This window comes from Eutrigla gurnardus (genome assembly GCF_963514095.1).
Source record: "Eutrigla gurnardus genome assembly, chromosome: 8".
In the NCBI taxonomy this organism is placed as follows: domain Eukaryota; kingdom Metazoa; phylum Chordata; class Actinopteri; order Perciformes; family Triglidae; genus Eutrigla; species Eutrigla gurnardus.
The window spans coordinates 4,400,501-4,413,947 of record NC_139922.1 but is presented as its reverse complement, the minus strand read 5'-3'; the positions used below and the strand labels follow the sequence as shown (position 1 = coordinate 4,413,947).

The window sequence follows — 13,447 nt, the reverse complement described above, 5'->3', positions numbered from 1 at the left end:
TATTCTATTGCATCTAACAGCTAATTAAAACTACCGTTATAAAAGCAAAGCTCTGGAAGAGGCATGGCTGAAAACTGGTTATCAAATACTGCAAAATATTTTTGTTTTAGATATGGTATGTGTTATATTATGACAATCTACTTTCATCAACACAGATACAACTGCATGTCAAAATTCCTTTTTTTAAATGCTGAAAAAAAGAAAGAAAAAAGCAAATTCTTTGTCCAACGTAGTCAGGAATAAATTCTGTGACCTCACTCTAAGCATAGCTGGCTCCATGATTTCACAAAGCCCTTATATTAGAAATATTGTGTCCTATTTCGTCCCAATCTCTCATTTGAAAAAAAACTCAACAATGTTTGACTGCATATTTTCAATTATGAACTATGCCAAATGTGTCCAATTCTTTCAATGGCTGATGCTGAAACACTTGTTTATGCTGCTATAAACTTTTCTCTAGTGCACCTAAATCAACTATGAGCAAACTACAAGTTGTACAAAATACTGCTGTGAGTTTATAAACTATGATGAGGCCTTCTGTTAACAAGCTCCCTCTTCTTTGGAATTACTTAATAACCAAACAGGCAATCTCAGCCGATTCATTCAAAAGGAAATTCAAAACGTCTTTTCACATCAGCCTGAAGGCTTAAAAAATACCTCAGCCAAAAGCTACATATTTTTTTTGCATTTAATCATCTTTTTTTGGTACGTAGGTTTGTATGATAATCATGGCCTGCTGTGTCTTGAACAACATTGCCATGAAACGTGGTGTAATATTTCCCCTTCAGCCACCACAACCGGACACCATCAATCCTGACCCACGCCTGGGACCGGACACCATCAATCCTTACCCACTCCTGGGACCGGACACCATCAATCCTGACCCACTCCTGAGCAATGAATTGTTAATTTGAAAATAAAGGCTTTAAAATGTAGACTTGTTTAGTGTGATTAGTTTATAATTAATCTTAATCCTTAAACCGAACTCTGAGCAGCCTTTCCACCTCCAGTGGTTGGCATCTCTCTTCTGTGAGTAACAACATCCCGTGCATCTTGTTTTAGTGTTATTTTAGATCCACTAGTGATGCTACAGCATATAACAGCTAGTTTGCTGTTCACTTCCTGCAGCAGTTGGCTTCCTCCACTTCAGTACTTCACTACTCAACTTTCTCTCTCCATTTGGAGTCCGGTTGTCCACCGTCTTACGATTTCCGTTTCGGCATTCTTTTCACTTCTTGCTCACCTTTTCTCCACAAGTTCTGTGTGCGAGTACTGTGTATGCATACGGCCCTGCAGTCTCATGCCCTTTTATGGGTGCTTACATTTGCGATTAAGCAACAACTGACACGCACTTTCAATTTATGAAGACATTCATCACGATAAGAACACAGATATGAACATTTCTGTGGTTCAAGAACATGTGCATTGAGCAGTACATAGAATAATTATGAAAGAATTGACTAAATAAGCGTTTCTTATTCTGCCAGTTCTTTTTGTAGTCGTATGGAAAATATTCTGAAAGATGGAGGTGTTTTATAACACTGAGAAAAGGTGGGGAACTTTTTCTGAATCCAATATTTTATAACAGCCTTTGTAGCTGCTGCCAGGAAGTCCTTTAGGAGGGAGATATCATCTTGTCCAAGATAGAGGGATGTGAACGTCAAACTGATAATAAAACCCAGGGATTAAGAGATGATTGTTGCTACGTCCTTCCAGAAAGTCTAAATAGAATGACAAGACCAGAAAAGATCAGCTGTGATTTTGTTTGGGCTTTTATTTGGGAAGGATAAAAAATCGGATCAAGATCACAGGAAAAACAGCTGATGATCCTGAGTACTGGGTGTTTGATCAACCAGGCAATCAAATGTGGATTCAATGATTAAAATAGAAAAAATATGTAGTTCATCATAATTAAAAAAAGCTAATTTCAACCTTTCGTCTGCATTACTGTTATCCATTCCATTAAAACAGGAAGGATTGTATCAAGTAGCTAAGCCCGCCTCTTGCTTTATTTGATTGGCTGTCTGGGCCAAGTTTGATGACGAATGGTGCGACTCCATGCCTGGTGTTGAAGAGTTGGGAATATTGAAACTTTAATGTGCGTCTAAAAACAGCTTGAAAAACGCGAAAAATGCTTTTCGTGATCATTTTAGCTGGACTTGTTTGCTTAATCAAAGTAATGACTTACTGCTAACTCATGTATACACAATGTAGAGAAAGTGGGAGGAGTACAGGGTTGATCAATGCACCATACAATGTACCATGTTGTGGAAACATAGATATCCCGATGGAACAATCACACATGGTGTGAATTAAAAATGTAAACAGAGTAGACACTAGGATACCATTTAGAATAATATGACCGGACTAGTGTCATGTTAAAATAAATACAATAAACAGTAGATCTTTCATCATATTACAAATCCTATATTTGACTAAAAGCACTGCAATGCACTGAAGCATCATTGAAGTCGAACTACATCACTTTGGTTGAAAGATTTTGTTAGCTGAGACGAATGTGCAGGAAGTTGTGAAAACTCATCGTCGATTGATTTCCATCAAGTCAAGAAAAGCACATGCAGTCATGTTTTAACAACGCTTGGGGACATTACATTGACTTATATTAATTTCCTAACCAGAACCACTACCAACCTTTTCTCATCCCGTCCCATAGTTTTAACCGAGAATTAACGTTACGCCGAACCAAGTCTTCACACACACACACACACACACACACACACACACACACACACACACACACACACACACACACACACACACACACACACACACAGACTCAAGATCAAAATGGTGTGTAATTCTAACCACAGGAAGTAAAAGTGAAGTTGTTTAGATAAAAGTTCTCCATTCCTGCTTCCTTCACAGGAAATGTATCTGATCATTGTATTGCACCTTATGATAGTTCTCAGGAGCGTGCAAATGGCAGGTAAACCACAAGTCAAGCCTATTCAAACAACTAAACACACAAAGAGCGTGGTTTATGGACTCACCACCTGTTCATGCTGTGATGTCTTGTCCATTTGTCCCGGCTGAGCAGAAGAAAAGAATATATTGGACTAATGTTCTGACTTCCTCATTACTTTTAATTTATTCCTTTATCAATAAACAACAGCTAAAAATTGTGTGTTGTGCAACGCATGCAGGCAGCGTACACAACAGCCACTGGTGACGATGAAGCAGCAAGTGCATCTGTAGGAGGAAGTGCACTTCTGTGTGGCGAATGAACTTCGGTCTCAGGCTGGGATTTCCTCTTTCAATGTTGAAAGTACAGTGACGCAGCCGACACAATATGGGTGTGTACGTGTGTGTGTGTGTGTGATGTGAAACCTGTTCAGCAGCTTTTGGAACAATTTATTAGACTGGATAACAATTTATAGTCTATATTTGCTCTGCAAGCCTGAACGTGTCTGTGTTCACAACAAAGTCACGAGGAAGTAGGAAGATGTGGAATAAAAAAAGATTGATTTCTGTGGTTCTACTGCAACAATTTAAATCTGTCTCACTGCCCCCAGCAGACCTGCCATTCTCCAACCATCCACTAGAGGCCCTCAGACTTCTGCTCAGCTGACATCCGCTCTCTGCCACCAACACACCTGCTTCCACCAAGGCAGAGGCGTTTCCAAGAACACATTCAGGGCTTAGTCCAGACCTCTGTACGGGTCCAGACGAAGCTCTTTGATGCTCTTTAATGCACTTTGGAACCTAATTAACATTTAAAAGTACATGCGGTAAAAATAAAGATAAATTAAAGTTTGTAACACAAAAACTGTTGTTACCATATTAATTATGCATTGTGAAAGTAGTTGTTTGTAATTACTGTTAATTAAGTAGAAACAGAATATTACCCAACAGTTATCATATTCATTGACTAGAGTTGGAAAAACATTATTAAATGTGTTTTGTTTACAGTGGTGGACCTTAAAATTAACTCAATGACTGTAACTCAATGTCCTTTTTTACATTTTATAATACTTCTACTTCTACTCTACTCTTTTTACTTCTACTCCACTAACTCTTAGAGGTAAATATTGCACTTTTTGTATCTGAAAGCTGAAGTTACTTTAGAAAGATTCAGATTTATAAAACAAAATCTAATCGGCTAAATGATGATGTATTATTTTAGATTAAACCAGCAGCAGAATGTAAAGTTAAAATTAGCTCCACCATGTAGATATACTTTTACTTTTGGTTCTTTAAGTACGTTTTCATGAAAATACATTTGTACTTTTACTTGACTAACATTTTGTATGCAGGACTTTTACTACATTGTTTTATTAGTACTACTTCCACCATTGTATGTTAATATTGGTTTATTGAAATATTAAAATGTTCTTTCAGATACACATGTCGTGTGTATCTCGTGTCACTTCTGGTTGCAAACAAACAAAATGGTGATTGTAAAAATGTATATAGAGTCTATGTTTTCCACTCTCCCTCATCAGCCCTGCAGTTTAAAACTGGCTGAATTTCCACACACATCAAACATGATTCCTCATTGTGATGCTTGTCTTCTTGTGAAAATGGTTACGTGCCTTTATGAAACTCTGTTTCTACACTTTGGGTTTCCTGGCTAACCCTCGAGTTGTTTGCCTGTTTGGATTGACTTCCTGATGTTGAACCATGTCCTCATAAACCCTCATACTTTAACAGTCAGTCTGTAAATGGGTCATGTCCCTGTTACACATGAGAACTGCAACTGGTGAACGAATCACTAACACACTAGGCAGCCGGTAAAATGCTCGTGGTATTCAGTCAGAGGCATTTGTGTTTGGGATTGTGCACCATTTTATTCTGTTAAGAGTGGTTGGAGAAGAACAGCTCCAAGATAAAAAAAAGTTTCCTAAATGTCAGTGAAGAGACCGTGCACAGTTAACATAGTGTATTCTAAAGACTAAGTTGTTGCAACCATTCATGTCCAGTGGTGTAGTGGAGGGTATAGGCAGGTATACGGGGTATACCCACTTCTTTTTCTGGTGGTTTACAGTATACCCACCTATCAGCCAGAAAGCCATTGGAATATATGGGAGAGTATACCCACTTCCTCCTCTGTAACCTACCCATCTACCTAGCAGTACACCCACCTCATCAACTACCACCACACCACTCGTCATGTCTTAAACTTAGTTTTATTTTATATATACTAACCAACGGAGTGCAATATAAATAGTTCTCAAGACAATTTGTACTTTTTATTTACATTTTTTACATTGCATTGTGTACACACACACACACACACACACAGAGAGAGAGAGAGAGAGAGAGAGAGAGAGAGAGAGAGAGAGAGAGAGAGAGAGAGAGAGAGAGTTGCAAAACCGCTGATTTCCATAAATTCCTGTTCTGTCAATAATCTCCTCACAGAACATGAACCTGACCAAAGAGACACGTTTTGTTCAGGACCTGCAAGTCTGGAGACGAGTCCACCTGCTGCAGAATTTAGAAACAATTCAATTAGTGGACAAGAGGCTGAGAGATGAGCCACGCTCACGTCTGTATGAGGAAACATGACAGTAGCTTGGAAAACAATGACATGGCATGGGGCACTGAATTTATCAAACTGCAACTGAGACAAGAGTAACACCCGAGTCCTGCCTCATGTCCCGCCGCTGGGAGTCTACCTCGCTGGGAGGAGAGGCAGTGCAGCTTCAGAGACGGACTGGAGCAACTCTAATCCAGCCAACCATTCTGAAACGTTAGCAGTTAGCAGTTCAAATTGTTAATATTGCTAACTTTCAAAGCAAAAACAATTTCAATGAAATTGTAGCAATCAGTGCCTTCGTATTGGGGTACACAAAAAGTTCTCCTTTCACAGCGCTGACATTGACATTTTTTCTATGTTGCACAGGTCAATTTTATTTATTTTATTTTTTTTACCTCACAAACCTGGAATGGAATGGCTTGCCAATGGTGGAGCAAGCACATTTAACTGATGAAAACCTGATTGTCCATGTAGACAAAAGTAAACAGTGTGTGTGTGTGTGTGTGTGTGTGTGTGTGTGTGTGTGTGTGTGTGTGTGTGTGTGTGTGTGTGCGTGCGTGTGTGTGTGTGTGTGTGACCTGAAACCAAAGCTGAAGTGCCTTAAACTGTGCAGAATTAAAAGAAACATGCCATGTCAAAAACATGTCAAGTAAAATATTGTTTCCCCTTAATTCTATTGCATTGAATATAATTTATTTTGAACATTTAATATAACAGAAATCATAATCATTTATAAACTGATCTCTGATCCTGCAGGACTTCTAAGGGGGTGGGATGGGGGTGAGGTATTTGGAGCAGGCCTGCGCAGGAGAATAGATTATAGTGTGGGCAGTGGCGCACAGTCTCTGCCCTCACTGTCTTGGCTCCCCCCTACATTCTCCAGTGGCATGCAGAGCATGACAACCTTCAGTGGAGGGAAGTTACAGAAAACTGCCAGAGCACCGGTCTGCTGGTGACTGCCTGATGTGGGTTATCTCCACAGGTTTTTGTTTGGAGTGTCCTTCTCCTAGATGGGTTGCCTGGCATGGCCATGAGCCCCATCTACCAATGCTATTTCCCCATAGGCTGGGGCAGTGGTTGAGAGGCCTGCACGCCTTCTCTCTAGGGCCCACTGCATTTTTTTTTTATTATATGATGCTGCTCCGAGATCTCCTACAGTTTAGCCTGGGACTGTGAGGTACCCAGTTAACCGTGTGTGGCCGCGAGGAGGCACTGTAGGAGTTTTGGTGGTCGAGACGCTATGTACCGGCAGGAGGAGACTTACAAACTCTGCTCCTCTTTTCACCCCAAAAGGAGGCTAGCCGGTGGCCGTAGCGGAAAGCAGAAGGAGGCAAGCGAAATTGAGTGATTCCATAATTTTTTCCCTCTGCTGGGTCTAAAAAAGTAACTGTTTCAGACTACCAAAAAATGTTTTCTTGATTTCTTTTAGTGTTTCTTAAAGCCAGAAAGTTGCCATTTGAAATGACTTTAGTTTTGTGTCGTGTCTGTGATCTGTTTTTTTTTCTACAAAATTAAACGACTGAATGAACATCCTCCTAGACTGGTGATTCCATAATTTTTGCCAGGGGTTGTAGACCGGAAATCCTCCAACAGTAACTGCACCTATCGGGACGTTTTAAAGCACTTGAACTTGACCCAAATGAATGAGAACGCCATGATCTGACCTGGCAAAGCTAAATCCCCCTTGCGGGTAGTGCTGGATGTGCTACTCTATGCCATTATAGATGTGGTAAGTGGAATTACAATTATCATTTCCTTTCGAGGAAGTTGTATTAGATCCATATCTCTGTTTGTCTGCGATGTATTATTGTATTGCCTGGAAAACGAGTCCATGGGCCAAGGAGCAAATTATTTGTTTTTGGTGATGACAGCACCACCGTGTGGCCGCTTATGAAGCACATAATCATTTTGCCTCATTAGTATGTATCAGTAAAGGATTAATAAAATACTGTTTAGTATCTGACCAATCTGTTGTGTCTGTTCAAAGCTGTTCATATGAACTCGTATGTTCACTCACTTGTATTTAAACTGTTGTCAGTGCTCAAGGCATCATATTTATTTTCTCATAGAACGAGAAGGAGCAGAAATTTGTTTCTTACATTTGGGTCGATGTGGTGAGTTACATTTGTGATTGAATTAATATCCACCTCTCACTCTGTTGGGCAAACATCTGTTTCAATGCATTTCCCCTTGTTTTCCCTCTGTAGCTGTGGACGGATGAAGACTTTTCTTGGGATTTTGAAGAATTTTGTGGTATTATTTACACACAATTTATCTTCCTGCTAAAGCAATGTGGAAGCCAGATCTAACAATTGAAGAGATGTAAGTTGGATATGTATGTGTGCAAAATGGTCAAAAGTGTAGTGTAACAGTTGTAGAAGTAGAGAAGAGTATCCATTCCTAAGCAATGTTTATCTTAATTTTAAACATGAGCAATAAGCAAAACCCCTCAGTGTATTTCATTTAGCGGTTTGATGCTTCTGAACTGAAGTTTTCATCTTTAAAAGGAAGATTTTGTTATTTATTTTTTTATGAGTGACTAGTCTTTTAAAGTATAATTGTGTAATTTCTTCTCAAGATACATCCTGAATGCAAATTTGTTACCGCCGTATTTTCTGTAGGTCTTCCTTAGCTGCCAGTGGCTGCCCATTATTCAATTGGTTCCCAATAAAATGCAAAATATTAACATTGTAATTTGCAATAATGAAGCGTTGCCAAATATTTTTAATCAGTGTGAGTTTTATTGTACAAGATGTGTGAACAAGCAGATTTGTGATATGATCAAACGTTTTCTATACTTAAAGAAATAATGGGAGAAACTGGGTATGCCGTATACTATTGCAGATAATGTATTATGTGTAAAAGTATTTGTTTGTTGTCATACAGGACAGAGAAGAACAAGGCTCTCCCGACTCCTTACCTCATGCTGAACTTAGCCGGCAGAGTCAGCCTCAGGAACCACATGGTGGTGGTCAGCAACTGCAAGATGAGTCTACAAATTCCCCTTCGATGTTCAGAACTGCAACCTCTCCTTCAAGTCCGTCATACACACTTGTGATCCGTTAACCTCTTTTGTAAAAGCATATACGTTTATGTGTTTTTAATATGCTGTATAAACCTCAGAGATGGCGACATGCAGTTTGAACAGTAAGCTGAGACCTCCTGGAACGTCGAGTGGTCTCGCAGGATGATGACCGAGTCCGAGTGGCTCTTTGTCAACATGAGCAAAACTGTCAACAACTTTGGCTACAGGCAAAACATCCTGGTCTACACGGTAAGGCATGCAGGAGTGGAAAGTACACATTTATGTTTCGTTTCTAGTACAAGCATATAACTGAAGTATCTCCAGTTTGTGAGTCACTATATTTTATTACATTTCCGCTTCGTTTTCTTGAGCAAAAATCAGAATATAGAATTCTCCCTTTCCTCTTTATTCACTTTCATATGTTTAATGACTTAAGTGCTTTTTGCCCCACTGTTGTATAACATATAACCTTTATTATCTGTAGTCCCTGTAAACATCTTTTCACCCTTCACAGATCACCATGAAGAGATGCTCTGCCCTCTACATCGTCAACTTCTTGCTGCCCATCATGTTCTTCTTGTATTTTTCTATAAAACACATTTAAAGTTGAAATGATGTTTGTAATGTAATATTCAAGTAGCATAATTTTACATTTAGATGCTTTAGAACCGCCAACCTTGTGGTTAAAGGACAACTCCTGAGCCATTTCTGTTTTAAATTTCTGATACACATAGAAAAGTAGATCCACGTTGAGGCACACTATATTGCCAAAAGTATTCACTCAGCCATCCAAATAATATAAATCAGGTGTTCCATCACTTCGATGGCCACAGGTGTATAAAAGCAGCACCTAGGCATGCAGACTGTTTCTACAAACGTGTGAAAGAATGGGTCGCTCTCAGGAGCTCAGTGAATTCCAGCGTGTTACTGTGATAGGATGCCACCTGTGCAACAAGTCCAGTCATGAAATGTCCTCACTCCTAAATATTCCACAGTCAACTGTCAATGGGATTAGCAGTGGTGGACAGTAATGGAGTAAATTTACTTAAGTACTGTACTTAAGTACATATCCAGAGGATTTGTACTTTACTTGAGTATTAGATTTTTTTGGTACTTATTACTCTTACTTGAATACATTTCCAAGACAAATACTTCAAGTTAATTTCTAGAAAGGCTGAAAAGTACTTGTTACTTTCAGGTCTGGTCTTTTTTTTTAAGTACTGTGGCGAGCTCGGCTCGTGTGAAGAAACAACGGAGATAGCTCACTTTTTGAACAGCTTTATTAGCAACCTGTGCTACCACCAACAGTGCATACACGTTAGAACATGGCCCCGGAAACATAACCCTCGCCCCCAACTACATCCGCCTCCGGCCGCAAGGCGTAATGGGCAATGGAGTCCCTCTCAAGTGTACCGGCTCCCTGGCGCTACACAGCCCCCCCTAGCTGGTTAGCTGCCCCCAGCAACCTAAGAATCCAGCACATAGTCCCGCAGGTGTTGAGGCAACCGGGTTGGCCGGCGAGCCTGCTGGGAAGGTGCGCCTGTCGGGTCAGAAGAACGTAACGGGGTCTGAGGCTGGACCTCCGGGTCGGCCTCAGCTGCAGTGAGGGTGGAGGCTTCCCCTACTGCCTGCGCCAACGGCTGGTAAGGGGCCAGTCTATCCCGGTGAAGGGCTACAACCCGGTTGTGCTTAACCATCCGGACCCGGTACACCACGTCAGACAGTTTCTCCAATAACACGCACGGCCCCACCCACTGGCACATGAGTTTAGGGGACAACCCCCTCCTTCGCTCCGGGCTAAACACCCACACCCGGTCTCCTGCAGCAAAGTCCGACCCTCGGCAACGAGAGTCATAGGCCCGCTTCTGACGGGCCCCAGCATCGGCCAGGGGCTTGCGTGTCAGTTCGTGGACCTCCCGCAGCCGTTCGCGGAGGTGGTAGAAGTAGTCCAACCCTGGTTCGCCCTCCACCTCAGGCTCAGGAGGAGGACCGAAGACCAGGTCCACAGGAGTGCGCAGCTCGCGCCCAAACATAAGAGCTGCCGGGGTGCACTTGGTGGACTCTTGGACTGCCGTGCGGTAAGCCCACAGAACTATAGGGAGGTGCAGGTCCCAATCCCGCTGCCGCTGGCTGGTCAGGATTGCGAGTTGAGTCGCCAGAGTCCGGTTGAACCGTTCCACCAAACCGTCACTCTGCGGGTGTAGTGGAGTCGTGCAAGTCTTCTTTACCCCCAATCGCCGGCAGACCTCCCCAAAAACCCGGGACTCAAAGTTCCGGCCTTGGTCGCTGTGCAGCTCCTCTGGCACCCCGAACCGGCAGAACATCTCGTTGGTCAGGTACTCAGCAGTGGTAGTGGCGGTCTGATCAGGAACCACGTACGCCTCTGGCCACTTGGTGAAGTAGTCCATTGCCACTAGGACATACCGGTTCCCACTGTCAGTGACTGGAAATGGACCGAGGATGTCGACGCCCACCCGCTCCATGGGAGCCCCCACCTGGTACTGCTGCAGAGGGGCATGAGAGGGTCGGGTCGGCCCTTTCTGGGCGGTGCAGGAGTCGCATCGATGGACGTGCAGCTCTACGTCCTGGCGACAACAAGGCCAGTAGAACCGGGACCGGAGACGATGTAATGTCTTCGAAACCCCGAAGTGCCCAGAGCCCACTGCACCATGGACCAGTTGGAGGATTTGTGAGCGCCGTCGACGAGGAATAAGGAGCTGGTGGATGTGACGATGCCCCATGGGAGCCTGCCAGCGACGATAGATGAGGTCTCCCTGGAGGACCAGGCTGGACCACTGGGAATAAAGGGCTTTAGTCTCCATGTCCAATGGGGATACGGCCGTCCATGCTGGTCGTTGTCCCTGCTCCAGCCAACTCCGAACCCGGGAGAGGATAAGGTCTTGCCTGTGATCTTCCTGGAGTTGCTGGGGGTCGAGAGCCTCGTGGTCACTGCTGCCATCGTCTGGGGGGTCAGCGTGCAGGACTGCCACTCTAGGGGTCGACGCCTCCCTCTCCTCAACGTGTTGGCAGTGCCTGCAGTCCCCCATCTCACAGGGCCGACGGGACTGGGCGTCAGCTTTGCTGTGGAGCCGGCCTGGGCGATGTTGTACCTCAAAGTCGTAGTCCTGCAGTATCTGCAGCCACCTGGCCAGCTGACCCTCAGGCTCTTTAAAGTGCAACATCCAGGTGAGGAATGCGTGGTCAGTCCTCTGGAACCTCTGCCCGTAGAGGTAGGGATGGAAGTGGCGGAAGTGGCGGAGCCCGAGGATGATGGCCAGCAGTTCTCTGCGGGTGACACAATAGTTCCTCTCCGGCCGGCTCAAAGAACAGCTGTAGTAGGCCACTACCTGTTCCCCATGCTCCCCCTCCTGGGACAACACTGCACCGACCCCCACATTGCTGGCATCGGTGTCTAGGATGAACGGTAGTTTGGGGTCGGGATAAGCCAGAACAGGGGCTGTCGTAAAGGCGGACCGGAGCTGAGTGAAGGCGGCAGTGCAGTCCTCGCCCCACCGGAACACCTGGCCTTTTTGGGTCAACTGATGCAGCGGGCTGGCGATGGTAGCAAAGTCTCTAACGTACCGCCGATAATAGGAGGCCAGCCCTAGGAAACTCCGCAGCTCCTGGATGTTTTGAGGAACTGGCCAGTCCCTCACTGCAGCGACCTTTCCCGGCTCGGTGGACACCCCTGCTGCACTGACAACGTGGCCCAGGAAGGACGTCTGCTGCCGGAGTAAGCTGCACTTTTTCGGGTGCAGACGTAACCCGGCCTGGCGAATGGCTTTGAAAACGTCTCTCAGGTTACATAGAGCTCCTTCGAAATCGGCCGCGTGGACCAGCAGGTCGTCGAGATACACCACACAGCGGCTTGGGGGGATGTCGGCCAGGACCCTCTCCATCAGGGGCTCAAAGGTGGCCGGGGCATTGCAGAGCCCGAAGGGCATTACGGTGAACTGCCACAGTCCCTGACCAATGGAGAACGCCGTCTTTGGTCGCGCCTCCTTTGCCAACTCCACCTGCCAGTAGCCGCTGCGGAGGTCCAGGGAGCTGAACCACCTAGACAATGCGGCAATGCGGTCGAGGGCGTCGTCAATCCGGGGCAGCGGGTAAGAGTCCTTCCTGGTGGCTTCGTTGAGGAGTCTGTAGTCCACGCAGAACCGCCAGGTACTGTCTTTCTTCCTCACCAGGACTGCGGGTGCCGCCCATGGACTATCAGACGGCTCGATGACCCCCGCCGCTGCCATCTCTCTGATTTTCCCCTTGGCCGCGTTCCTTTTGGCGAAGGGCAGGCGGCGTGGGCGGAGACGAATGGGGCGTCTGTCTCCAGTGTCAATGTGATGCTGGACCAAGTTAGTCCGGTTACAGTCCTCGTCGTTGGCTGCGAAGATATCAGCAAACAGTTCCAACAGTTCCCGCAGCTGGCCCTGTTCTGCCTCGGTTAGTGCTGAGGGAAGTGTCATTGGCTCAAACAGGCGAATGTGCTCCTGTAGGTCCATAAAGACATGGATGAGAGAGTTTGGTGTGGATGAACTTGACTGGCCTGCACAGAGTCCTGACCTCAACCCGATAGAACACCTTTGGGATGAATTAGAGTGGAGACTGAGAGCCAGGCCTTCCCTCCAACATCAGTGTGTGACCTCACAAATACGCTTCTGGAAGAACGGTCAAAAAGTCCCATAAACACACTCCTAAACCTTGTGGAAAGCCTTCCAGAAGAGTTGAAGCTGTTATAGCTGCAAAGGACCAACGTCATATTAAACCCTATGGATTAAGAATGGGATGTCACTTAACTTAATATTGGAGTCAAGGCAGGTGAGCGAATCTATTGTAATCTAATTCTCATCTATAAATCAAAACCAAACATATCCACAGTAGTACAGACTCTAAAGCCCTCTGAGGCAAATTGGGGACTTTCAAAGACATAA

At 44.5% G+C, this 13,447-nt stretch overlaps 1 protein-coding gene across 1 annotated transcript in view; it reads right to left on the bottom strand.

Annotated features, from left to right (window-relative positions):
• Positions 1-3,187, bottom strand: part of dennd2da (DENN/MADD domain containing 2Da) — a 31,683-nt gene extending 28,496 nt beyond the window's left edge. Inside the window, exon 1 of the mRNA XM_084016282.1 lies at positions 3,012-3,187. Coding sequence (XP_083872408.1) covers positions 3,012-3,041 — 30 coding nt within the window. The 5' untranslated portion in view covers positions 3,042-3,187. The remainder of the gene's footprint in view (positions 1-3,011) is intronic.
• Positions 3,188-13,447: the final 10,260 nt, after the last annotated feature.